Below are 25,030 nucleotides of genomic sequence, written 5' to 3' on the forward strand. Positions count from 1 at the left end.
GGTTCAGTCGGGACGCTACTGCAGTGTCCCCCTGGGTCAATAATCAAACCATCAGCAGCTCCACCGTGCCTCCATGTGGACATCAGTGGAAGGTTCAGGGAGAGCTTTATTCTGGTCGGGTTGGTGAGGGATCTGGAGTCGATCCTGGGAACACTGGGCATGAGGTGGGACACTTCACCCGGGATGGGACACTACAGGGTGTCTCATCACTCACACACACAGGTCTAATTTTAAAAGGCTATGGACTCAGAACACCGATCTTTCTAAAAGAATAAAAATATTAATTTATTCATCAGTACAGTCGGTACAATCATTTCCCCAAACCTCTCAAAACTATAAAATGTTATCAGCATCATTAAAACAGCACCTACATTCCAGTTCACTCTCAGCTCACTCACACACAGGACATAAAAAAAATCCCTGACGTACAACATGATGGATCGCTCATCTGATAAATAATTTCATCTGACTTATAAAATGAGAATAGTTTAATCCCACTGTGTGCACAGAACCATCACAGCGCAGTGATAACGACACTCCGATCAGTAACGAGGTCTTAGCAGGGTCATGAGAGTGAGATCAGCCAATAGAACAATGTCTATGATGTCACCGGGGGTGGAGCAATGACATCAGATCTGAAGTAGGTGAAGCACTTGACTAGTATTTTACACACACACACACACACACACACACATGCGCGCGCTTCTCTGATGGTGCCTTTTAATGACATCACAGCTGTGGGTGTGTCTACAGAACAAACCGGGCCTCCAGTTCATCAGCGATTGCCATGGCGATGGCGAGGGAGGAGGTCACTGCAGGTGACGGTGCGTTTCGTACGTGTAACACTCGGCTACCGAGCTCTCCCACACCGCCATCAAACACAAAGTCGTCCACCAGGTTACCGTCACGATCCAGAGCCTGAGCACGCACTCCTGAAGGACCCCTACACACACACACACGCACACACACACACACACACACACAATGAATTCCCAAGTAGACAGACAAGGATACACAGTGTACTTGAATGTGTAGTTTGGGACACCTTGATTTCACCAGTGTGTGTGTGTGTGTGTGTGTGTGTTCTGTACCTGACCACATCACTTGGTTGAAGATCAGGGATGTACTTCTGCAGGAGTTTCACCTGCGCACTGATAAACATCCCTCTGTACATCTCACCGACACCAAACCTCAAGTTCTTCATCACCAACTTCTGCAGACCCCTACACACACACACACACAGTACAACATACAGCACAGTTACAATCCCCCTTTTTCATAACTGCTTCACTGCTGTAAAAAGAAGAAAGATAGATGAAGTGTGTGTGTGTGTGTGTGTGTGTGTGTTACCTGAAGGCGAGTGCGTCGGTGAAGTCGTGGGTGTTGAAGTCAGTAAGTGTGTATCCCTCACGTTTAAACGCCAGTACGGCATTTGGTCCAAGCGACACGCTGCCGTCCATTCGGGGGGTGAAGTGAACACCGAGGAATGGGAACCGAGGATCTGGAACCTACACACACACACACACATACACATTTATTTGGAGAATACAGCTCAAATATGAACATAGGACTTGAAGGGAATTCCAGGACACTGACCACACCCACTCGCTCTAACCACACCCACCAAGACACTCACAGGGTAGATGTTGCCCTTGACGAGGTAGTTTTTCTCAGGTTTGAGCACGAGGTAATCTCCTCTGAAGGGGACGATGCGTGGCTCGGCGCTGCAGCCGGAGATCTCCGAGAGACGATCAGAGTAAAGACCAGCACACGTCAACACGAACCGACAACGCACCTCCTCTCCCTACACACACACACACACACACACACACACACGTATGTGCATGTCCTGATTTTATGGAGTGACAGGTGTCTCTGGGTCAACAAGGGCGGAGCCTGAAGTCAGTCTGATCAACCAATCACAAACTTGATTCCATGATATTCCCACTGGTTAAAGTTATACACTGTAGGAGTTTAGCAAAATTAGCTCAGCTTTCCAACACGCCATGTTAGCCAGTTAGCCATTTCACTGAGCTGCCCATCAGTGGCTACACACAATACACAGCGAGATCGTGAACAGGAGATTAATTATTCATTAAACCCAGCGCTTTATGAAACCGTGTGTGAGCGTCTCCTCAGCTGGGACACAAACACTTCATAATTGGCTGATAAAGTCGAACTGAGGCTCCGCCTTGACTGGCCCTGGGATGTCTGGGATATCACTGGTCAGGATCTCACACACCTCCGAGCTCCTGATGATGATCGGATATTTCAGACCTGAAATCGTACAAAACACAAAATCACGACTTTAACACACTGAACATTGCTTTTCCCAGAATGCTTCAGGAGTGACGCTGACGTTATTACTGTATTTGTGTTTTAACATATCCGTAACGTGTGTGAGAGAGAGAGAGAGAGAGAGAGAGAGAGAGAGAGAGACCCTCAGAGCTCTGAGCTGGACTCTGTGCTGCAGGTTGGATGTCTGAGACGGTGAATGTGGTTCTGATGGAGCCTCCAGCCTGCTGGAAATCTGCAGCGTACGATAAACAAGCCACACGCCAGTCCACGATCCCTGTGTGGGGTGAGTCCAGGGCCATGATCCCCTACACGCACAGGAAAGAGAAGGGTAAGGACAGACAGACAGACAGACAGGCAGACAGACAGACAGGCAGACAGACAGACAGGCGGACAGACAGACAGGCGGACAGACAGACGGGCACGCTACCCTGCAGTAAGGTTCTCTCTCTCTGATCTCTCTGGCGCTGATCAGTGTGAGGTCTTTCACATTGTTCTTCTGTCCACGTTCATACAGAGCTTTCAGTCGTGGAGCCTCCTCACTGTCCACTGCTACAATCAACTGAACGCGTGCACACACACCACACACACACACACACACACACAGGGTGGAGTATTACACACACAGAAGAACAGCATGTGAGCTCAAGTGTTTCATAACAAGAAGACAGAATCATCTCTATCCCCCACCCTATATACCAACCGTCAAGATATTATTTGTCACATTTTTCAAGTTCTGCTGCAGGAAACCAACCCGACCTCTTTACACTGACCTCAGCAGCCCATGGCATAATAAACCCACCAGACCTTCGGTCCAGGTGAGCTAGAAAGTTAAATTTCTCTTAGCATCAAAAGACACATATACATGACTTAATCAACACATCTACCAACTTTCAAGACCAAACCACTCATAGTTTTCAAGTTCTGCTCTGGAAACAAAACCGACCCCTAAGACTAACCTGAGAGACTAAGTCTGAAATTGTTTCCATGGAAACATGAAAAATTAAAATTTCTCAAATTTTAGTATGAAAAGGCACATCTACAGCACCTTTTTAGCATGTATACCAAGTTTCAAATCCGTATGATGAATAGTTTTGGATATACAGTATGCTCCGGAAACCAACATCGCTCTTAAAAATAGATTTTGACTTAGTTTCTATGTAAAAATTTGAAAAATACTTTTTTTCAAACATCCAAAATAGCAAAAGGCACCAGTTCACATGTCACTTGATATTTATACAAAATGTTTCATGAAGATATCTTCAGTAGTTTTAAAGATATGGCCTGGAAACAAAAACGCAACCAGACGGACAGAACCCGTTTCTACATCCCTCACTGAACTTCGTTTGGGCGGGGAATAATAAACAGAAAGTATCTGATGTTCGTCCTTCAGAGTCGAAGATAACCGTGACTTCAGTTTGGTGGGTGGCGGTTGTGAGTCCAGAGGTGACTGATGAGGCCAACGCGGGCTTTGAGGGCATGCCCACATGTCGGGCGCGCGTGGGTAGGTGCTGTAGTAGAGTGCGCACATTCCAAGGGCCAAGGTCGAGCACCTTCACTCTCTTTTTGCTGCATGTCGAGGGCTGAGTGGGAGCCCCTCCAGCCGCACTGTGCTGGTCAGGGTGAGGTGAAGCAGGCTGTGTTTGAGGCACCTTTTCTAGCCTCTTCCTCCATGGGGGTGAGCAGAGTGAATCCTAAACAGGGCTGATCAGACACCCAGGGGGCTGCTGAACTCCACTGCTGCTTCATTCCAGCAGACAGCGACCCGATACCCCGGCCACCTGTGTGCAGGTTCGTGACTACAGCTCATGGTGTTTCTGCACCGGCTGCTTCACCACCTGCTCATCACCTCAGGACATGAATTTGAATATGAAGCCATGACTCGCGTGTGATTTGGATTAGAGTGAGGGAGAGTTGTGCAGCCATCAGTCTCACTCTCTCGCCCCACCCTCACTGGGTCCAGGGGTGAGACAGAATCAGGACAGCTGGAGCGAGATCGGGATCCAGTGGATGGCCAGCAGTGTTCCACATGGTGCACTGTACCCTGGTCGCGCTCCACAAACGCTTTGCTAGCTCCGCCTTCCTGCCCGTTGACTCACCAGGTGATGATCTCCTCCACACAGTCTGCCGAGCAAGGGCGGGTGGTGCATAAGGGCGATTGGGCGATGCACTGCCAAAACGAAAAAAAAATGTTTTTTTTTAAACAAACTTTCACCAGTGCTGCTCTATCTGTCTCTGGGTATCATTGTCCAATCAGGGTGGTCTTGCTTCTAGAATACCGCCCCTTTGGGGCGATTTCAGTCACATTGAAAATTGCCCAAGAGTTCACTGATAGAGTCCCATGTTAATATATTTTTTTCTCCTGACTGACACTTCAGTGCAATCTCTATGGGTTCCGGGGGGGCTTTCCCTAACATGCTTTCATCACTGCGAAGCGCGGCAAAGTTGCATTCGAGCCGCTCAGTCTCTGAGGTGAGATGGATGCGGAAAGCAGTTCCGTGCGGTCCTTAAAAGAAGTTCCATTTAGTCAGCGATCAAATCGAGCTAAATTGGCAACAAAACAAGCTGGACCCCCCTCGACCAAATCTAAACATAAAACAAATTTCGACAAGGGGGGGAATCATATACTCGAGGTTTTACTTCAACATGGTCCCAGCGCAAATCCTGGCGAACTGGCTGCGAGGACGCCTCAGCGGTTTTCTGCTCCCCCTGCTTACTTTCCCACCCTGGAGGGGCTCCACGGACAACACTGCTTGGACGGTCACTGGAGTTTCAGACGCATCATTTGTCGGAGAAATTAAAAAAACATGAGTCAAAGATTCACATGGGCAGCTGCCTGAAATTTTCAGCTTTTGGGAGAGTGAACATCGCTACACAGCTGGCTGAGGGCTACAGGCTAGCAGTTCACCGCCACAATTATGAGGTGAGCAAGAACAGGCACATATTAAACCGGCTCATCCAATGCGTGAAATTTTGTGGAGTGTTCGAGTTAGCTCTACGAGGCAAAGACACCGTGGTGTTTTTCTGGGTTTGGTTGACTTCGTCACACACACACACTCACAGAATCCGTTCACTTTTGATGTTTTCAATGTGCATTTTTATATTTGCCACACTTTGCTCTGAGAGTTAGCACTTTGGTAATATCCTTGGTAAATGCCAGTAATTGCAAGATCTAAAGATCCACTCATCTATTTATTCAGCTGCTATTGTTATTAGCCAACTATTTACAATGTTTTGTTACAGTAAGTGCACTTTCCTGTTTGTCTTTAAGTTGCACAGTCTGTAAAATTCTTGCTGGTCATGGAGTTTGAAGTACAAAATCTATTTACAGAACATTCTGTAGAACAGTACTTTCAAGATTGGCAAATAAATACATTTTTTAAAAATATGGTTTCCTTTCTTATTTAGTGGTTGGACATATCTTTTATAAAGATATCATTCACATCATACAATATTGAAATAATGTGAATAGTGAATAGGGCGTAATTGGTCATTGTGGAGCCAAACTATTCTTCGATTGTGAATGTTGTTTGCAACTTTACACCACAGCCTATTGAGGTATTTCACTCACGTGACCAAGTCATGTGATGCTGCCATTTTGGACGTCACGGCTCAAATCATTTTGAATGCGAGGAAGGCGACAAATGAAAAACATAAAAGAAAAAGGAGCGAGATGCAGAAAACACCTTCACTATCCAGCGACGTAGGGCATTTACAGGGTGAGCAGAGGGAGAGGTATTTGCAAAAATTGAGGTTAGCAGGCTTAGAGAACGACGTTTACCTGCTTCCACCAGGATTGTTCACTGACAGCTAAGATTTGTTCACATTTTCATTTACTTTCGGTCCTCAGGATAAACAAAATATTATTAAATGTCATTGAAATAACTTCTTAGTCTGTTGAGACATGGCCCGTTATAAGTTTTTCCTTTACTGTATTTACTAGTTTACTGAGCGCGCTCCGGGGCTGGCTGGCTGGCGCTAGCTAGCTAGCGCTCCGGGGCTGGCTGGCTCAGTAAACTAGTAAATACAGTAAAGGAAAAACTTGAGACTGAAAGGTTTTAACAGTCATCCAAATGACTGAACGTAAACGTTGCTACAGTAACATACTAGGTACTATGATGTTGACATTAGCTAGCTTGCCGTTCAAAATGGCGGACACCGGGGCGTCACATGACCCTGTGACGTCAGGTGAAAAACCTCAATAGCTTAGGTAGCTACAGGGAAAAGATTTCTGTAATGTGCTGCCATCTAGTGGACAGAAGTGGCATGGAACTGTGATATGCAGAGAGAAAACAGTCAATAATGTCTGGCTACCTATAATGTACCTGTTGAATGAGTCACCTTGTGACATTATTGGATAAATTGCCCCTCCTGAGAAAATTTTCAGGACCCGCCACTGGATTTGAATCCAAAAGTTATGTGAGATTTAAAAAAAAAAAAAAAGATCTCAAAACAGTGATGTGAGAGACCTGTAGAGAAAGAGGAGAAAAGAAAGATGCGAAGGCAGAGAGAGAAGGAAAGAGATCGAGAAAGAGAAGTGTCACAGTGAAGAGTGAAACGGGGAGGGAGGGATAAAGAGAAAAGTCTGGAAATGACTGGATAACTTTAGACTAAATTTTACACACACACACACAGTCCCCAAATCAAAAGACATACAGAACATTACATATTTACAGTGTCAGACACGAGAGCGCTGTATAATTTGCTCTCCATTTTATTTTAATGTGTAATTTTTGTGAGAAATTTCTCCTCCTACTTGTGATGGACGAGAAAATTGTTGACCTTGACTGCAGTAATATGATGAGAGTCAGTTTCAGTCCCTCACCCAAATCTCTCTTCCTGTTTCCCTTCTATATTTATTCTGTAGCTCTTTAGTTTATTTTCACATTTTAAACTCGTGAAGGAAGAATTCCCTCAAAGTGACAAAGCAGGAAGGACTTCCGGTTATGGCGACGTGCTAGGTAGTCACGACTTTTTGAGCTCTGCTGCCAGCTTGTAATAAATCCTATAAAACTAACCAGAACTTGATTTAAACTTAAGCAACGCGAATATCACAGTACTTGGATATAAAAATGCCACCAAAGGCCAACAAAAAGGACAAACAAAAACAAGGACAAGAAGACAAACACTCCGAGGGAGAAGAAATGAACGATGCCTTGTCACTCGTGGAGGAGGACGTCGAGGAAGAGGACGCCGGGGAAACAGCTAATCCAGGCAAGAAAACTAACGAAGATATTATGAAAGCCATAATCTCATTGAAAAGTGGTCTTTACAAGAAAATCGACGTTGTGCAGCTAATGATTACCGATGTGAAAAAGCAGGTGCAGGAATGCACGGGGCGCATTGCACATGCTGAGCAACGGATTTCAGATGCGGAAGATAACGTTAATGAGCTACTAACCAAAGTCAACACGCTGGGAAACACCGTTAAAACTCTCACTGATAAAGGTGATGACTTGGAATGTAGAAGCAGACGCAACAACGTGAGATTGGTGGGTTTCCCGGAGAAAGCAGAGGGCCAAGATGCCGTAGCATTTATGGAGAGGTGGTTGCCGGGAGCCCTGGGGCTCGAGCCGCGAGAGGCTCCGGTAATCGAGTGGGCGCATAGAATCGGCACTCTTCCCCCTAACTCAAGGACGGGACGCCCAAGGACTCTCATAATGAAATTCTTGAATTTCAGAGACAAGGAGCGAGTGCTGAAGGCAGCACGAATTAAAGGGAAAATCCTTTATGACAACGAGCAAGTTCGCTTTCACCCGGATCTTTCTGCTGGAGTGCACAGAATGCAGCGCAGCTACGATGATGTGCGAAAGAAGCTGCGCGATAAGGGGATCAATAAACACAGGAACATCTTCCCAGCGCGGCTCCTGGTGACGCATGACGACAGCTCTCACCTTTTCCAAACTCCGGCTGAGGCGGACAACTTTCTCCAGTCTCTGAGGGATTAGAATGGACTTGAGGATGGGATCTCTGTTTATTTCACCTTTGCCCCATCGGGAAAGACTGGATTTAAAACGGACTGTAATAAAAGACGAAAAGAAAAGACCAGCAACAGTTAAGTGTTAAGTTGCTTGAGTAATTTACCCATCCTCACTGATGAATAACAGGTATCTGACAGTTCGCCCTGATGTTTACGCTCTGTCAGTTAGTTTAATACAACCTTGTGTTGAAGTTGAAAAAGTTGCACTGTTCAGTAATAAGAACTGTAGTTTAAATGGTTAGTGTAGTATAGTTACGAGCAGTTAGAGTTAAAAAAGACGAAAAAGTTAGAGAGAGGTGGGGGACAAAATTGTCATAAGAAGAAGAAGAGGAGAGGAGTTGTTTCCATGGCAACATGGTATGGGGGGTCCTTTTTCTCTCCCTCTCTTTTTCCCCTTTTTTTCTCTCTTATTATGCTTCTTTCGGGGGTGTTTTCTCCAATACATTATCAATACGAACCAAATAATTCATGACGGGGAGTTTTAAGCTAAAATTCACCTCATGGAACTGGAGAGGTTTGAATAAAATTGCAAAGATATAGCAAGTGATGAGTAGGATACAATTTTTACAGTCAAAAATAATTTTCTTACAGGAAACTCATCTGCTAAGTGGGGATATCTCTAAGATAAGAAAAAGGTGGCAGGGCCAAGTTTTCTCTGCTCCTTATACCACTCATGCTAGAGGAGTCATGATATTGATCCATAAGTCAGTCCCCCTCCAAATCCATAATGTTATAGGGGACCCTGCTGGCAGATATATCATGGTCCAAGGTACTTTATTATCTGAAAATATAAATAAATGTGATAAATGTTTATGGGCCAAATGAAGATGACCCCAAATTCTATAACAATTTATTCCTGACAATGTCAAATCTTTCTGGACACTATGTAGTAGCTGGTGACTTCAACTGCACACTAGAGCCATCGGGGGACAGATCATCAGGCTTTGATAACACTCATACCAGGTCGCGGAAGACAATACACCATTTTATGAAAGAGTTAAATCTACTGGATATATGGAGATATGGAAAACCAGAGGCAGTGGAATACTCCTGCTATTCTAGCACTTATAAAACTCATTCACGAATAGATTTTTTCCTAGTTTCAGCATTACTTGTTTCCAAAATTAAAGAGTGCCAATATAGCAGCATAGTCCTATCTGACCATGCAGCAGTATCCTTGATATATGATGTCAAGCTTGTAAGAGACACCCCCCAAATGGCGCGTCCAACCAGAGTGGCTTCTAGACCCTGCATTTGTAGATTTCTTAGATAAACAAATTGACCTGTATTTCCAATGTAACACTTCTGAGACTTCGGCTAGTATAAGGTGGGAGGCATTTAAGGCCTTCGTCAGGGGTCAAATCATTTGTTTCATTAGTTCAAAAAAAAAGAGAGCACAATTTGAAATGAGGATGCTAGAAGAGATAATTAAAAAACTTGAAACTGATCTCTATCAAAATAAATCTAGCTCACCAGAAAAGCATACAGAACTTCTTGCTCTTAGATCCCAGTATAATGAACTATCAGCCAACAAAGCAGCTGCCAACTTTAATATTGTAACTCAATCATATTATGAACAAGGGGAAAAGTCTGGGAAAATATTAGCATGGCGCATTAAACAACAACAAACAGAAAGGTCAATTAATTCTATAGAAGCTCCAAATGGTAAAACTGTTGTGACTCCTGAAGAAATTAGTGAGACTTTCAGGGTCTTCTATGAGAGACTGTATCGCTCTGGGTGCTCTTCCAGCCTGGATGGACAGATAAAATTTTTGAATGATCGTAATATTCCTAAACTTTCTGAAGAGGAGAGTAAGACTTTAGATGAAGGAATAACAAAACAAGAGATAGCAGATGCAATAGGCTCTATGCAGGCTGGAAAAGCAGCAGGCCTCGATGGCATTCCTATAGATCTATATAAGATATTTCAATCCAAATTACCGACACCCTTATTTGAGTTGTTTCAGGAATCCTTCAGGAATGGTCTCCTTCCTACATCCATGAGAGTTGCCCAAATTACACTGCTTCCAAAACCGGGAAAACCAAATACAAAATGTGAAGATATGCGGCCAGTTAGCCTCCTAAATTCAGATACAAAAATACTATGCAAAGTTCTTGCAAGAAGATTAGAAGGCCGGCTTCCTCGGCTGGTGGGAGGAGATCAAAATGGATTTATCCAAGGTAGACAAGGGTTTCATACTGTCAGGCGAGTACTGAATATTCTACACAGTCAAAGAGCGGCGAAAGACACAGCCCTGCTTTCACTTGATGCGGAGAAGGCCTTCGACCGGGTCGAATGGCCTTATCTGTTCGAAGTGCTTACCCGCTTTGGCTTTGGAGATACATTTTGTAAATGGGTCAGATTGCTTTGTACAGGACTTACTGCAGAAGTCTCAACCAATAATGTGGTCTCTAAACCCTTTAATATTTCTAGAAGTTGCCCGCAAGGAAGTCCTCTATCTCCATTACTGTTTATTCTTGCAGTAGAACCACTTGCCATAGCAATTAGGATGCAAACAGATATTCATGGAATTTTGGAGGGTCAGGTGAAGCATAAGATAGCACTTTTTGCTGACGACGTGATTTTGTTTCTTAAAAATTTGAATAGCTCCATTCCAGCACTTAAAGATCTTATTGAAACCTTTGGAAAAATATCTGGATACAAAATCAATTACTCAAAATCTTCTATAATGTTGCTTAATGAGTCAGATAGGAGAAATGGCAATGTTCATGTTTCTCCTTTTAGCTCTACAGATAATTTCACATATCTGGGCATAAAGATTTTTCCTGAGGTGAATAAAATTTCTCAAATAAATTATGACTCACTGCAGGAAACTACAACCTCGTCTCTAGAGCGCTGGACATCATTATCAATTTCAATGACTGGCAGGATAAATATCCTAACAATGAACATTCTTCCTAAATTCCTTTATTTATTCCAAAATATCCCCCTACCACCTCCCTCTTCTTTATTTACCAGAACGAGAAAACCTTTTACCAACTTTATTTGGCAAAATAAACGTCCAAGATTACGTTTATCCTTAATATATCTTCCATATGCTCGAGGAGGCCTTCAATGCCCAAACATCCAGTGGTACTACTGGGCAGCTCAGATGCGGTCCATTAGGTTTATTTCTCGTCTGAAAACACCCCTGCCTGGATAGACTTGGAATCCTGCTCAGTGAGGTCTAGCTCACCACTTCACTTGTTTTTGTACTCAGCGGACCGGAAAAGCCTGAGGAAAAATACAGATAACCCTATTGTATTAAATATGATTGACATTTGGTTTGATACTTGTAAATATTTGAACATCAATCCGTCTTGGTCACGTTTTAGTCCTGTTTGGGGAAATGCCAATTTCAAACCAGGGAGTAGCGATCCAGGATTTCGAACATGGGCTGAAAAAGGATTGAGGAAAGTGCAAGATATGTACGGAAAAGATGTATTTATGTCCTTTTCAGAAATATCAACCAAATATAACATCCCAAAAACACAGTTCTTTAAATACCTTCAAATTAGGAGTTTTATATCGTCATCTCAAAACCATTAATTGGACATACCTGTTACTTCCTTATTAGAGACAGCAATTGTAAGACATTATGATAAAGGTTTAATTTCATCCCTGTACAATTTATTCATGTCCAGGTCTGATGAATCTTCAAAGCATAAGTTGAGACTGTGGATGGAAGATATAGGTGATGAAATATCACTACAAGACCGGAAAGAGGCATGTATGAAAGCTCAGAAACTAACAATTAACAGCAATCTGAAACTTATTCAGTATAAATGGCTGATGCGCACATACATAACCCCAGTCAAATTGCACAAGTTTAATAATAACATCCCTGATACCAGGGTTTTACATTAGCACCTGCCCACCCGCCAAATGCGGGTAAAATTCAGCTTTGGCGGGTAATGACTTTAGTCCCACTTTGGCGGGTAATGACTTTAGTCCCACTTTGGCGGGTGGTTTATTCTGTGGTATGACAATATATTTTAATTGTAGTTTTCTCTGAAGGCATCTGATATAATAAACGCATTGCAATGTCATATTACGCGCCTACAACTCCCATGAACCCCTGCATAAACATTCTGACAACATGTTAGAATTGTTTAGAACGTTCGTTAACGTCTCAGATAAAATCAGTGATGCGGTAACCTGCGGTTAATGAACGAAGCAACAAAGTTGCTGACGACTGACAAGCGCACTATGTGGCGGCACATAGCTGGAGTTTCAAACCCTGCTGCTGAGGGAAAAAGGGGCAGAGATGATCAGGGCCAGAGCAGCATTTTAAAATCACCGAGGTCCGTGATGCGCAAAGTGCGCGCCCAAACATTTCCGCCATATTTAAATGAGAGGGTGAATTACACATCACACAAGAGATCTATTCCTGAAATTACTTTTAATGGTGTTTGAACTGAATCTCATCTCATTATCTCTAGCCGCTTTATCCTGTTCTACAGGGTCACAGGCAAGCTGGATCCTATCCCAGCTGACTACGGGCGAAAGGCGGGGTTCACCCTGGACAAGTCGCCAGGTCATCACAGGTCTTGAATAAAATCAGTTTTGAAAAGAAAAAAAAAACATTTATGTGGCAAGAGTAAGAATAGTTTAAGCTTGTTTAATGGTTTGATCTGGCCCAAGCAATGAGGACAAAAGATCCCCTAACCATGTAGCCTATGGAACTGAGATACATTAACAATTCAAGTTCAAGTCAACTTTGTCAATAATGCCATATGTGCAGGATATACAGAGAATTGAAATTGCGTTTCCCTCTTATCCGCGGTGCAAACAGTAATAAACATGAAAAATAAAATATAGGTACAAGATATAAACTTCCTGGCGACTTGTCCAGGGTGTACCCCGCCTTTCGCCCGTAGTCAGCTGGGATAGGATCCAGCTCGCCTGCGACCCTGTAGAAGGATAAAGCGGCTACAGATAATGAGATGAGATGAGATATAAACTTTAAAGGGGGGGGGGGGGGTTATTTCACACAAGCTAAAGCTATCTAAGAAAAGACAGTGGCAATCCAGAAAGTGCAAATGTGGCAGTGTGAACAGAATTAACGGTATAAATTTAAATGTGATGAATGACAATATAAACAGAATGAACAATGTAAACGGGAACAGCAGTCTGACAGTATCTGGCATCCGTTACACCTACAAAAAAATAATTCTGGGAAAAAAAAAATCAGTATACACCACCATGTTTTAGGCAAAGTTATCCAAGGCAAACGTAAGTTGAAACTTTCCACTCTATTGCTTTGGCTTATCGAATGATTTATTTTTAAAAATCACAAACAAGGCAGACTACAACTGTGCTGCTTCGAAAATGTAAATTGAACAACTTGATGAAAGCGCACTGATGGTCACCATGGAAACCCCGTGTCTGCTGCACTGCGTTCCTCCCCCGAGTCGTGCACTCATTCGCTTGTGTGTTCTTGGTCTCAGAGCTGTGCGCACTGAACACACAGAAGACAGATTCAACGTTTAACAGAATTAACAATGCACTTTTTACGGAGATGTTTTAATGTTATTCTTCATTTTCTTATCCAGTTGAATATTTAGCGTACAAATGTATTTTCGGTTCTTAAAAATGACAGAGGTCCGGACCGCGGTGGCCTCAGAGCTGGCTATGGCCATGGAGATGAACAAGACACTAATAGGAAGATAAGACAGTTCAATGGCAAATGGAAGTTCGGGTGAGATTGGCTAGTTCATAGCAAAACCGAAAATACCCTGTACTGCGAAGACTGTAGAAAGTCTGGCAAAGACAGGCACCAGTCATTTTAAACTCGAAACTATAAAGGACCACGAAAAGTCAGATGCACACATCGGTACTATAACATCAAAACAGGCGAAGACGGCTGGTCACTACAGGACAGCATTGCTTTCAGTCCCTGGCTGTCATGAAGTCGGCTGAGCTGGAGAGGATGGAGCTGCTGTTTAGAAACGTTCACGCGATTGGAAAGAAGTTGATCCGCCCCAGCTATCAACTTGCGGCCTGCTGGAAGCCTCAGGTCACAAAGACCATTTTTCATGGACCATTCAGACTCATCTGATGATGAATGTAATGAGGACATTTAATGTCTCTCTCTACACACACACACACACTTAATAGATAATACATAATATTTGATAATACACATAATACTTGCATATCAAAACATCAAATGTTTTTCAGTGATAAATGTTTTGAATTGGACTTTTAATGTTAGAATCAGTTCAGTTGTACTGAATGTTATTTTTCATATTATACGATATTTCATATTGTAAGGGGCTTGAATTTGAGTTCAATTAACAGAATACTCTGTTTATATTTTTGTCTGAACTGGTTGCATGTTTTCATATAGGGAGCGACCTTAACAGCACTGAATACTTGAGTGCTACTGTAGCAGAGCCTAATCTAGGAATTTGAAAATAGGGGACAGATCCCTCACTAGTTGTAGAAACGGGGGACAGAAAATATTAACATGGGTAAAAATATCCCTCATTTGTTCCAGTTAGTGGGGACAGAAAAATAAGTAATATATTGGTAGATATTTTTAAGAGTACATCTATAAACAGAACAGTTTTATTAATAAAACTAAATACATGTAACAAACATTCATATCAGATGTTAATCTATATAATATCATAATTAAGGCACTATACATATCCTTTAATACAGTGATATGAAAACCATATCAGCAAACACTTATCCACAGTTTATAGTATTGCACAAACATTATGATCAGATCTGAACTTTAAAAATGTAAAGATTTTAAATCAAAAACTATATGAAGAATTATATACTGCAAAACCTTACAAATATGACTAGTTTTCTGTGATATGACTAGGTTACTGTTTTACTATAAATCATGTGACTAGCCTATTTTTACCAGTTTGACCACCAGTAGTATAATACTGCATATCAAACATGACTAGGTTAATATTGCATCATTTGATATAGTTGTCTAAAATCCATGTAGTCTTGCCACTATTAATTAATAAGATGAAAAATCTGACTTTCTGAATAAAATAAAATCACTATCAAATATTTAAAAATGCTATCATTTGTTTTGCTCAGACCACCTTTCCTGAAAGTGAAAAACATTAAACAATCCGTGTTTAAACTAGATTTTGACATAAATGACTGGAGATAATCTCAAAATTCAGACTTCCTAAAAAGTATATAATCTCTATCATTTACAATCTTACAGTACCTACAATTACACAAGAACAGATTAAACATTTCATAATATTTTTAAATAAAACTTACATAATAGCCTACCAAACATTATCAAACTAATTGTATATTGGCATTAGGAAAATAATATCAAATTCAAACTTCAAAAACCATTATCAATCAGAATCAAATGACTTGGTATGTCTTCACACTGTCATATAATTACTCTAAGATCATATTTGTATACAAACTTGTTTGGATGAGACAGAACGATGTGCCATGTGCTCTTGGGTATTTTTAAAACACTTCACACGATTGGTTGAGATACACTGTCTTCCAGTTCAGTGACCAATGATATAATAGTTCACAAAACTGTTTTACCCGCTAAATAAACCATTCGGAATACTTCGGTCCTTTCCGATATTTTCCGATTGGTGTGTAAACAACGCTGTATTTACCGCAGTGCTTGCTAGCTGGTGCTGACAAATTGATGCGCACAAGATTCAGTAAAACGCGACTACACGCTCTCTACTTATAAATGCGCGACAAAATGAATAGATACGCGCAGGGCCGGCTCGAGGTCTTTGGCTGCCCTAGGCGAGATTGAGTTTTGGCGCCCCCCAGAAAAAAACCCTCTAATAACATCTAAATAACACTTTAATCTAATCACTCTATTCTATTACTATTAAACAATGTACAGTGCATGGACAATAAACAAGAAGTCATTTTTATCTTTTTCATTATTGTTATTATTGTTATCATTATTCACATAAAGTGTCACAAAGTAAAATGACCACACAAATTCAGTACATATCTCCATATAATGGGCAAAAACTCTTCCGCACCCTGTTCAAAATGTAGTGCATGGACAATAAACAAGAAATTATTTTTAGTTTCTTTTTTGCTATTAAAAGTTAAGTCATCTCTGAAGAATTAACAAATTAAATGAATAAAAAATTCTACAATTCTAAATTGTGCAAACTTAAGCACCCTGTTAGGACATCAATGGGCTGTATTTTCAAACAAAAGTGCTATTATGGGTACTTTGTTATTGAAGTAACATTACAATGGGACTCGTCTGGTCTTCCTAATGGCAAATTCCTTGATATCATCATCAAATGATATTTCTCTTGAGATCTCTTGGTTGATGCTCATCAGAGCAAGCCCATTCAGACGTTCTTGACTCATTGTTGACCTTAAGTATGTCTTCAGCAGTTTTAATTTTGAAAAGCTTCTTTCAGCAGAAGCTACTGTCACAGGTAGTGTAACAGCAGAGGTAAGGAGCGCGTATTTCTACATCCCCAGCCGCATCAGAGGTGTTGTAAAAAAGGTTTTCAACCTTTCATGAGCCAGAGCGCACTTTTTTCAATGAAAAAATCTCAAGGCACATCACCAGTAGAAAATGTTGACTGAAACTAAAACGCTGTTGCCAATATTTACAATATACAGTCATTCTATAATTTTCCACGGTACACTTGGTGATCTCTCACGGCACACTAGTGTTCCGCGGTACTAGAGTTCGGCAGCACAATGGTTGAAAACACTGTACACCACTGATGCACTTGGTAACATCTCCATTCAATAACTCCATCCCTCCTTTTTGGTGGGGTTTTGGTCGCCCTTGGCGCCCCTGGGCACACTGCGCTCTAGGCAATTGCCGGCACTGGTAAAGAGAACACATCTGAGTGCTAGTTTCGTTTCCCTGCAGTCTTGACGCACTGAGATTGTTTCTTGTTTTCAACGCGTTTATTATATTTTCCTCCAGGAAGCTCTTCGCAACATGGTTGCTTGAATGAGCTGCTAAACTGTCATTTTAATGAGAACACAGATCAACAAAGCAACTTTGTTTTATTTAAAAAAAAAAAAAAAAACACATACCAGGCACCATTGGAATATCTCGCTGCGAAACGTGTTCGGTGCATAAAAGCCCTTTACTTCAGCCCAGACTGCTCAACGACACCGACAGACTGCTCCAAGTGCAGCCATATTCAAAACAAGCAACAGATCTATGTCAGTTATCTACGTTATGCAAAAACACTCTTTAGCCAACAACACTTAGGCTATTACATGGACAAAACAGAGAATAGCCGCGGATGCGCACTTGCGCGCCCGAAGACACACTATAGACAGGGCGAACCACTGTTGAGCGCTTATTGTTTCATGATTAACAACCACCACCCCACCCCGCTTTTTTAGACAAATCGCACCCTGACTACATGCTTTGCTGTACAATTAAATTAGGCTAAGACATTATAATGCTGACTCGTTTTCAGAATAGTGGAAGTCGTAATTTTTCTCCCCCCGTTTCTGCGCCCCTGGATGGACGCAGTGCCCTTAGCATTTGCCTATATTGCCTATGCCACGGGCCGGCTCTGGATACGCGATATCACTCTCGTGTCCAAAAAGTGGATGTGCGACAGACAGATTAAAAACGCGTATTACGCGCCCTAGATTAGGCTCTGTGTAGAGATACATTATACGCTGCCATTCATAATTAAATCTAGATCTTCCGAACTTTAACGCATCATGGTGAAGAAAAAACTGCGATTTCCTGGCAACAAAATTGTGGCTAGTGAAAAGGCTGAATGGCGAGTGACTCAGGAAAACCACTAGCCGCAGTGGCCGGTGAGCAAAAAAAGTGAATGTAAAGCCCTGCCTGATGCATGTATTAAGTGCGATGAAGCAAGGGGAACGTTGTACCACTGCATATGGGAATGTGTGAAAGTGAAATTCTTCTGGCAAGAAATTATTAATATGATCGACCAAATATTAGCTAAGAAGTTACCACGGGACCCCAAGCTTTTCCTTCTGGGAATATATCCAACTATCCCACACTTACAAAGTAAAGAATCCAGATTTGTAGATGTGTATATTACAAGCTAAACGTATTATCTCCCTTAATTGGAAAAATGTTGATGGGCCAAGAATTGGAAGATGGATTAAAGAGATGGCATCAAACATGACGATGGAAAAGATAAGATAACATTGTTAGACGGAAACAGCGTGTTTTTGATGATATCTGGAGACCTTTTTTTAGTTTAAGACATGATGCTAATGCTGGTCTCTTGCTTCAGCAGGAGGAGGCTGTGAGGGAGTAGAATGTGTGGTGTGATGTCATGAGAAATACCCCTGAAATTAATCAGTGCAAATGTTTCCAGTGTTTGTCTATATATAAAAATATATATAAAAAATTGTTTGTGGTTGTTGTTTATTTTTGTTTTAACTTTATTTTATTGCTTCTTTTCTGCTTTGCTTTATTTTCATCTTACTTTTCATAGTCTTTCTTCTACTTGTTTGGTGAAGGGAATGGGAGGGAGAATGGGGAGAAAAAGTTCGCTTTGTTGCATGTAAAAATGTTTTGTTGTCTGATTTGCTGTAATTTGCAAACAAAAAAACAATAAACACATGCATAAAAAAAGTGACAAAGCAGAGAGTAAATTCTAGAACTGAGGCCACTTACAGTGGGCGGAGTCTCAGTTTCACACATGCCCCTTTTCCACCAAAGCAGTTCCAGGGCTGGTTCGGGGCCAGTGCTTAGTTTGGAACCGGGTTTTCTGTTTCCACTGACAAAGAACTGGCTCTGGGCCAGAAAAAACGGTTCCAGGCTAGCACCAACTCTCTGCTGGGCCAGAGGAAAGAACCACTTACGTCAGCGGGGGGGCGGAGTTGTTAAGACCAACAACAAGACCGCGAAAGATCGCCATTTTTAAGCGACGAGAAGCAGCAGCTGTACAAACGCGAAGTCATCCATTATTATTATTATTATTATTATTATTGTTGTTGTTGCTGCTGCTGCTTCTTCCGTGTTGTTTTTGCTTCGATATTCGCGCCAAGGTTTACGCAAACATAGCGATGTAATGACGTATACAACGACGTAACTGACGTATACAGCGACGTAACTGACATGGCTTCCCTTAGCACCGCAAGCTATGGAAAAGCAAACTGGTTCTCAGCTGGCTCGCAAGTTGAACGAGTTGTGAACCAGAACCAGCACTGGAACTGATTTGGTGGAAAAGGGGTAACAGTGATCTGGGTCACAGTGAGGTCATCAGTGCGATTTAAAAAATAAATAAAAAACAAAAAATCAATGAGGGGCAGCACGGTGGTGTAGTGGTTAGCGCTGTCGCCTCACAGCAAGAAGGTCCGGGTTCGAGCCCCGTGGCCGGCGAGGGCCTTTCTGTGTGGAGTTTGCATGTTCTCCCCGTGTCCGCGTGGGTTTCCTCCGGGTGCTCCGGTTTCCCCCACAGTCCAAAGACATGCAGGTTAGGTTAACTGGTGACTCTAAATTGAGCGTAGGTGTGGATGTGAGTGTGAATGGTTGTCTGTGTCTATGTGTCAGCCCTGTGATGACCTGGCGACTTGTCCAGGGTGAACCCCGCCTTTCACCCGTAGTCAGCTGGGATAGGATCCAGCTCGCCTGCGACCCTGTAGAAGGATAAAGCGGCTACAGATAATGAGATGAGATGAAAAATCAATGAAATAAAGAACAGAAAAACATGAAAATAATCTAAAGTTAAACTGTGTCCATTTCTTTATAGAATCTCGAGGATTCTCTTCATCATCCGTCTTCATGAAGCTTTTTATCCTCCTCAGAGTTGCAGTGCATCTGGAGCTCATCTCAGGAACTCTGGGAACGGGGCGAGAGAATTCAGCCCGGATGGGACGCACCATTAATATGCTCGTATAGAACGCTCATTATAATATTAATGCCCAAAGGGTTCAATGCCCAAACCCAGTTGTGTAAGTACAGGAGCAGGAGTGAGATTGACAGGAGGTCGTGATCAGGATGGAGACGTCGTTTCGAGGCCGTGACTCCACGCAGGTGGAAAAACCTCCACGAGTCATTTTCTCGACATCAGGAGCTGGAGTTAATGTGAGCAGCCTGTGGAGTGACTCCAGCACTGACTTTAGCTCAAGGCCAGCTCGTGGAGAGCAGAATTAAATAAATATCTAATATAAACTCACTCCATTTATTATTCTGATCTCACCATCTCTCCTCAGATCTTCCTTTAACAGAGTTTCTGAAACACTCCCAGCGTCATCTGTTGAACAGTTCGCTCTTCCTGTCGGACGGTTTGAAGCTGCTGATGACTCTGTAGGAGTTTCTGGAGGATTTTGGGAGTTCTCCTTTTTCATCATCCGGTGTCGAAGGATAATAATTACTGAAACGATCGCGGCAAGTAACGAAGCTACAATAACGGAAAATCCAATGATCACTGCTCGCTGTTTGTTCTGGTCAGATCCTCCATTTCCCGGAAAACAAAAACATTCAGAAACGTTCATTTTACAATCCACATTTTAAAATTTATTCCAGTCCACATCTGAGTGCTAGCAGTTACAGTTCATGTCTACTGCAGTTTTTAAAAACTGTAACAGTGACAAATTGCTGCGGTGTAAAAGGGAATAAAACTCTCCGGGGCGTGTGGTGCTGATGAACCCACCTGAGAAGAGGTTGATGTTCTTCCTGATCTCCTGGCCCAGATCTTGGTTCTTCATGATGAAGGTGATGGAGGAGTTGATGGTGCCGCTCAGGTCCAGTTTACTCTTTACGCTGTACAGACGTGTGTGTTGGTCCTGCCTCAGCTGCGTGTGTATGTCGTTGGTGATGTCGCTCATGTTTCCCATCAACCACTGCAGCAAGGGGGAGGGGTACCCGCCCTCTGAGGTCACCAGCACCTCCACATAGCCATCATTCAGTTTAGAGATGTGCAGAAGAGGCTCGGGGTAGAACGCTACAGGAGGGGCAGAGAAGAGCACTGACTGACCAGTTTCCATGGTAACCAAGAACATTTCTTTGAGTGCTAGCTAACATTTAAACCTCGATTGTAAAGTTTGCATCATTACCTGCTACTTTGAGGCTGAAGCTCTTCCTCTGGCTGCCCAGCTGAGTGCTGATGGAGCAGGTGTACTCCCCCGCATCCTCCACAATGGTACGGTCCAGCCTGAGTGATGCGTTCCCCTTCTTCAGCTCCTGGTGGAACAGGCTGGTGCGGTTGGCGTATCTCTGGTTCTGGTACTGAGGCTGGTCTTGGCCATTGAAGAAACTGTGGACCACCTCCAGGTTTCGCTGCCACATGATCTCAGTGCTGTCTGCGTCCCACGAGCCGCTCACCGGGAACGTGCAGGACAGAACCACCGACTCGCCGTACACAGCCGTCTGCACACGAGTGGGTACCGAGATCTCAAACTCCGCTACAGAGACAAACATGGAGGGAAAAAGTTCACCTTAATGTCACCATGAACAGTCTGAGGTTCTTCAACAGTCATAAAGCAGCGGTCTAACTGGATAAAGTCAGGTTTTGCTGGTTTGGATTTTAAACTGTAAGCAGAACTGTAGAAAAGTTTTAATGTCAATGTGAAAGTCTGATTTAAAAAAAAGCTGACAATCCTTTTATTAAAAATGAAAAAAAGTTAACAAACCTTCCTTTCTTTCTGAACATTTGTTCTGCCTCCATTTGCTTCTCTTTTCTTTATCTTTCAGCAGTGTGTAAAAGAGAGAGAGCTCTGATTGACTGTGAAATCTATTAGTCCACAATCACACAGCAGCTCTTCCACATGCTCCCTCTGGGTGTGTGTTCGGGGCTTTAGAGCGCCCTCTGCTGTCTCAACAACGCAATTACAGCTCAGAGATTACACAGCCTCTTCATCACCATTAATTTATTTATTTCATCGATTTGAATAATAATAAATTACTTATACAGCGCTATTTAGCAATGGCAGATCAATAGCGCTTTACCATTCGTTACAAAATCAATAAAAATATTTACATGTTCCATCCATCCATCCATCCATCCATATATATATATATATATATATATATATATATATATATATATATATATATATATATATATATATATACACACATACACACACACATACATACATATATTATGGCATGCCGTTTAGGAAATTAATCTTTGAATATATGGAATGAATCCCCGAATATATTGAATGAAACTCTGAATATATGGAATGAAACTTGGCTGACGTCATGAAGGCACTGCCGCCGTCCTGCAGCAAAAATGAGTCAGTCGGCTCGGGATTTGGTTGCGGCTATTTTAAACAATAAAGACATTGTTAACACTCTGGCGAATGCTTGTGGTTTTATTAGTGTTTACTTCTTTTATGTGCAACGAAGCTACGGTGACAAAGTCATTTCCCTCGTGGATCATATTTGTATAACGGTATTTTCTGCATATAAAACTAATTTGTAAATTTTGTTTGTCGAGTTTTACAGCGTTTCTCAATATACTCTAATACTCTCCTCTGAGTCAGAGTTTTTCTTGGACCTGTTGTCTGTCTGTCGAGCTGTGGGAGCGGGGGCAGAATACAAAGTTTCATTCCATATATTCAAGGTTTCATTCAATATATTCGGGGATTCATTCAATATATTCAAAGATTAATTTCCTGAACGGCATGCCATAATATATATATATATATATATATATATATATATATATATATATATATATATATATATATATAAATAATTCCAAAATATAAATATATGACTCTTATAAAGCTATACATAATACAAATAAAAGATTTATAAAATTCAGTAAAAGCTTGTTTGAATAGATACGTCTTTTACGCTCTTAAAATCGGTCAGTAATTCTATGTTCCTAATTGTCATTGGAAGACTGTTCCATAGCGTTGGTGCTGCGGCTGTGAAGGAACGTGCGCCAAGGGTTGTTCTCATCTTGCCATTGGGACGCTTCAGTAGAATGCCATTGTTCGATCTCAGGCTGTATGACGATTTGTCTTTGATGTTAATAAGCTGACAAATATATGATGGTGTGAAGCCATGGATGGCCTTGAAAGGAATTAAAAGTACTTGGAATTGGATACGATAGTGTATGGGTAGCCAATGCAACTGATACAACGACAGAGTGATGTGTGAATATTTGCCAACATTCAGTATTAACCTTGCGGCTGCATATTGAATTCGCTGTAATTTGGCGATCTGCTCTTTAGGGAGACCGTACAGCAAACTACTGCAATAATCCACCCTACTTGTAATAACGGCATGGGTTAAGGTAACTAGACAGTCTTTAGACAAGTACTTCTTTATATGTCTTATATTGTGTAGATGGAAAAAGCTGCTTTACAGAAGTTCGTAATGTGTGTGTTTTGACATACCCAGGTTTGAGTCCAGCCAGCAGCCAAGATTCTTTACGTTGGAGCGAGACTCAATCAATTCCCTCCCTATAGTTACCTTTACAGAGTTTACTTTCTTTAACTGCTGGTGCGTTCCTACAAGTATAAATTCAGTCTTATCATCATTGATCATGAGCCTGTCATGTATCATCCAGCATCTGATATTTTCGATACAGCGCTCCATAGCACTTACAGCTTCTTCTTGTGAGGAACTGGAATCCGGTTTGAAGCTAAGATACAACTGAGTATCGTCTGCATAACAATGAGCTTCAGGTAGATCATTCTTAATCACTTTAAACAGCTTCAATGTGTAAGTGACAAAAAGAAGAGGTCCTAAACACGATCCCTGAGGGACGCCACAGTCCAAATTGAACCGTCGAGATAGTGACCCCCCCGATAGAAACACACTGTCCCCTGCCTTCAAGGTAGGACTTAAACCACTCCAAGGCCTTGCCACCAATCCCAAATTCATCGGAGAGACGACTAAGTAAAATTCCATGAGTGACAGTGTCAAATGCGGCACTAAGGTCTAACATGATCAAAAGGGTGACTTCTTGCGAGTTCATCTTCATCAAGATATCATTCGTTACCTTTAATAGCGCTGTTTCAGTGCTGTGAAACTCTGTAGGATGACTGTAGCTCAGGATCGAGAGGGTTGGAAGTCATGTGCGCATGCAACTGGCTGAAAACAGCTTTCTCCGTCAACTTAGAGATGCACTGCAAATTACTCGTTGGTCTATAGTTCTTTAATATCAAATCCAGTCCTACCTTCTTCAGCAAAGGAATGGCAAGAGCACATTTCCAGTCATCGGCAAAACTCCCCATCTCTAGTGACAATTATCTTTGTTATAACTGGCAACAGGACATCAGTACACTCAACCACCAGGGATGTCTGCATTGGATCGATGCTACATGTTTTCTTACTATATCCAGCAATCAGCTCCCTCACTTCCGTTTCTGTCAGTTTTGTGAAACTTGATAGCTCCACCCCTGAATCTAGGCCAGTCTCACTAGTGGGAATGCTTGGCAGCCCAGCCAATGCAGTGTCCAGCTTAGAATTAATAGTGCTAATTTTCGCGATGAAATAGGCTCCCATCTGATCTGCAAACTCAATCTTGTCGTCAAACGGCGGGAAAATTGAGCTTGTCTGACCCTGATTCAAGAGTTTCTTAGAGGCCATGAACAATTTGCATTGATTAGAGCGGTTTTCCTCAATAAAATCATGATAAAAAGAACGGCGCGCCTCATTCATCAGCTTTTTTTTCTTCTTAACTTTGTAATCAATCAAGTCTTCCAGCGCACCAGTCCTTCTCCACTTCCTTCCTGCTTTCCTCTTTCTCACCTCACTGCCTTAATATCCTCGTTGAACCATGGTACAAGTGGTCTTGATCTGATCACTTTAGTACGAAGCGGCGCGTGCCTGTCCA

General features: G+C 42.1%; 2 protein-coding genes across 5 annotated transcripts in view; both read right to left on the minus strand.

Moving 5' to 3' along the window:
* Nucleotides 1-260: 260 nt before the first annotated feature.
* On the minus strand, nt 261-2,809 carry l2hgdh (L-2-hydroxyglutarate dehydrogenase). The gene is made up of 7 exons (XM_060925100.1): nt 2,726-2,809; nt 2,441-2,603; nt 2,243-2,277; nt 1,637-1,804; nt 1,351-1,508; nt 1,092-1,223; nt 261-943 (listed from the first exon to the last, which is right to left on the minus strand). Exons 2-7 carry the CDS (start codon nt 2,595-2,597, stop codon nt 748-750), a joined length of 846 nt encoding a protein of 281 aa, XP_060781083.1. The 5' UTR covers nt 2,598-2,603; nt 2,726-2,809; the 3' UTR covers nt 261-747.
* The window catches only part of LOC132888995 (CD276 antigen-like), a 30,187-nt gene continuing 7,928 nt past the window's right edge, over nt 2,772-25,030 (minus strand). The window contains exons 2-4 of one of the 4 annotated variants that reach the window (XM_060925097.1): nt 21,288-21,635; nt 20,885-21,175; nt 2,772-2,857 (exon numbers count right to left, since the gene is read on the minus strand). In XM_060925097.1, coding sequence (XP_060781080.1) covers nt 2,835-2,857; nt 20,885-21,175; nt 21,288-21,635 — 662 coding nt within the window. In that variant the 3' untranslated portion in view covers nt 2,772-2,834. The other 3 variants (XM_060925096.1, XM_060925095.1, XM_060925094.1) reach the window with 3 other exon arrangements.

This window comes from Neoarius graeffei, chromosome 7 (genome assembly GCF_027579695.1).
Source record: "Neoarius graeffei isolate fNeoGra1 chromosome 7, fNeoGra1.pri, whole genome shotgun sequence".
Classification (NCBI taxonomy): Eukaryota; Metazoa; Chordata; class Actinopteri; order Siluriformes; family Ariidae; genus Neoarius; species Neoarius graeffei.

What these genes read in the sequence shown, in the direction of transcription:
- l2hgdh (XM_060925100.1), bottom strand. Translation starts at nt 2,597, where the DNA reads ATGGCCCTGGACTCACCCCACACAGGGATCGTGGACTGGCGTGTGGCT. An exon ending in TCATCATCAGGAGCTCGGAG is followed by an intron (nt 1,805 to 2,242) that starts GTGTGTGAGATC and finishes GTGTGTGTGTAG; the next exon opens with GGAGAGGAGGTGCGTTGTCG. An exon ending in ACCGACGCACTCGCCTTCAG is followed by an intron (nt 1,224 to 1,350) that starts GTAACACACACA and finishes GTGTGTGTGTAG; the next exon opens with GGGTCTGCAGAAGTTGGTGA.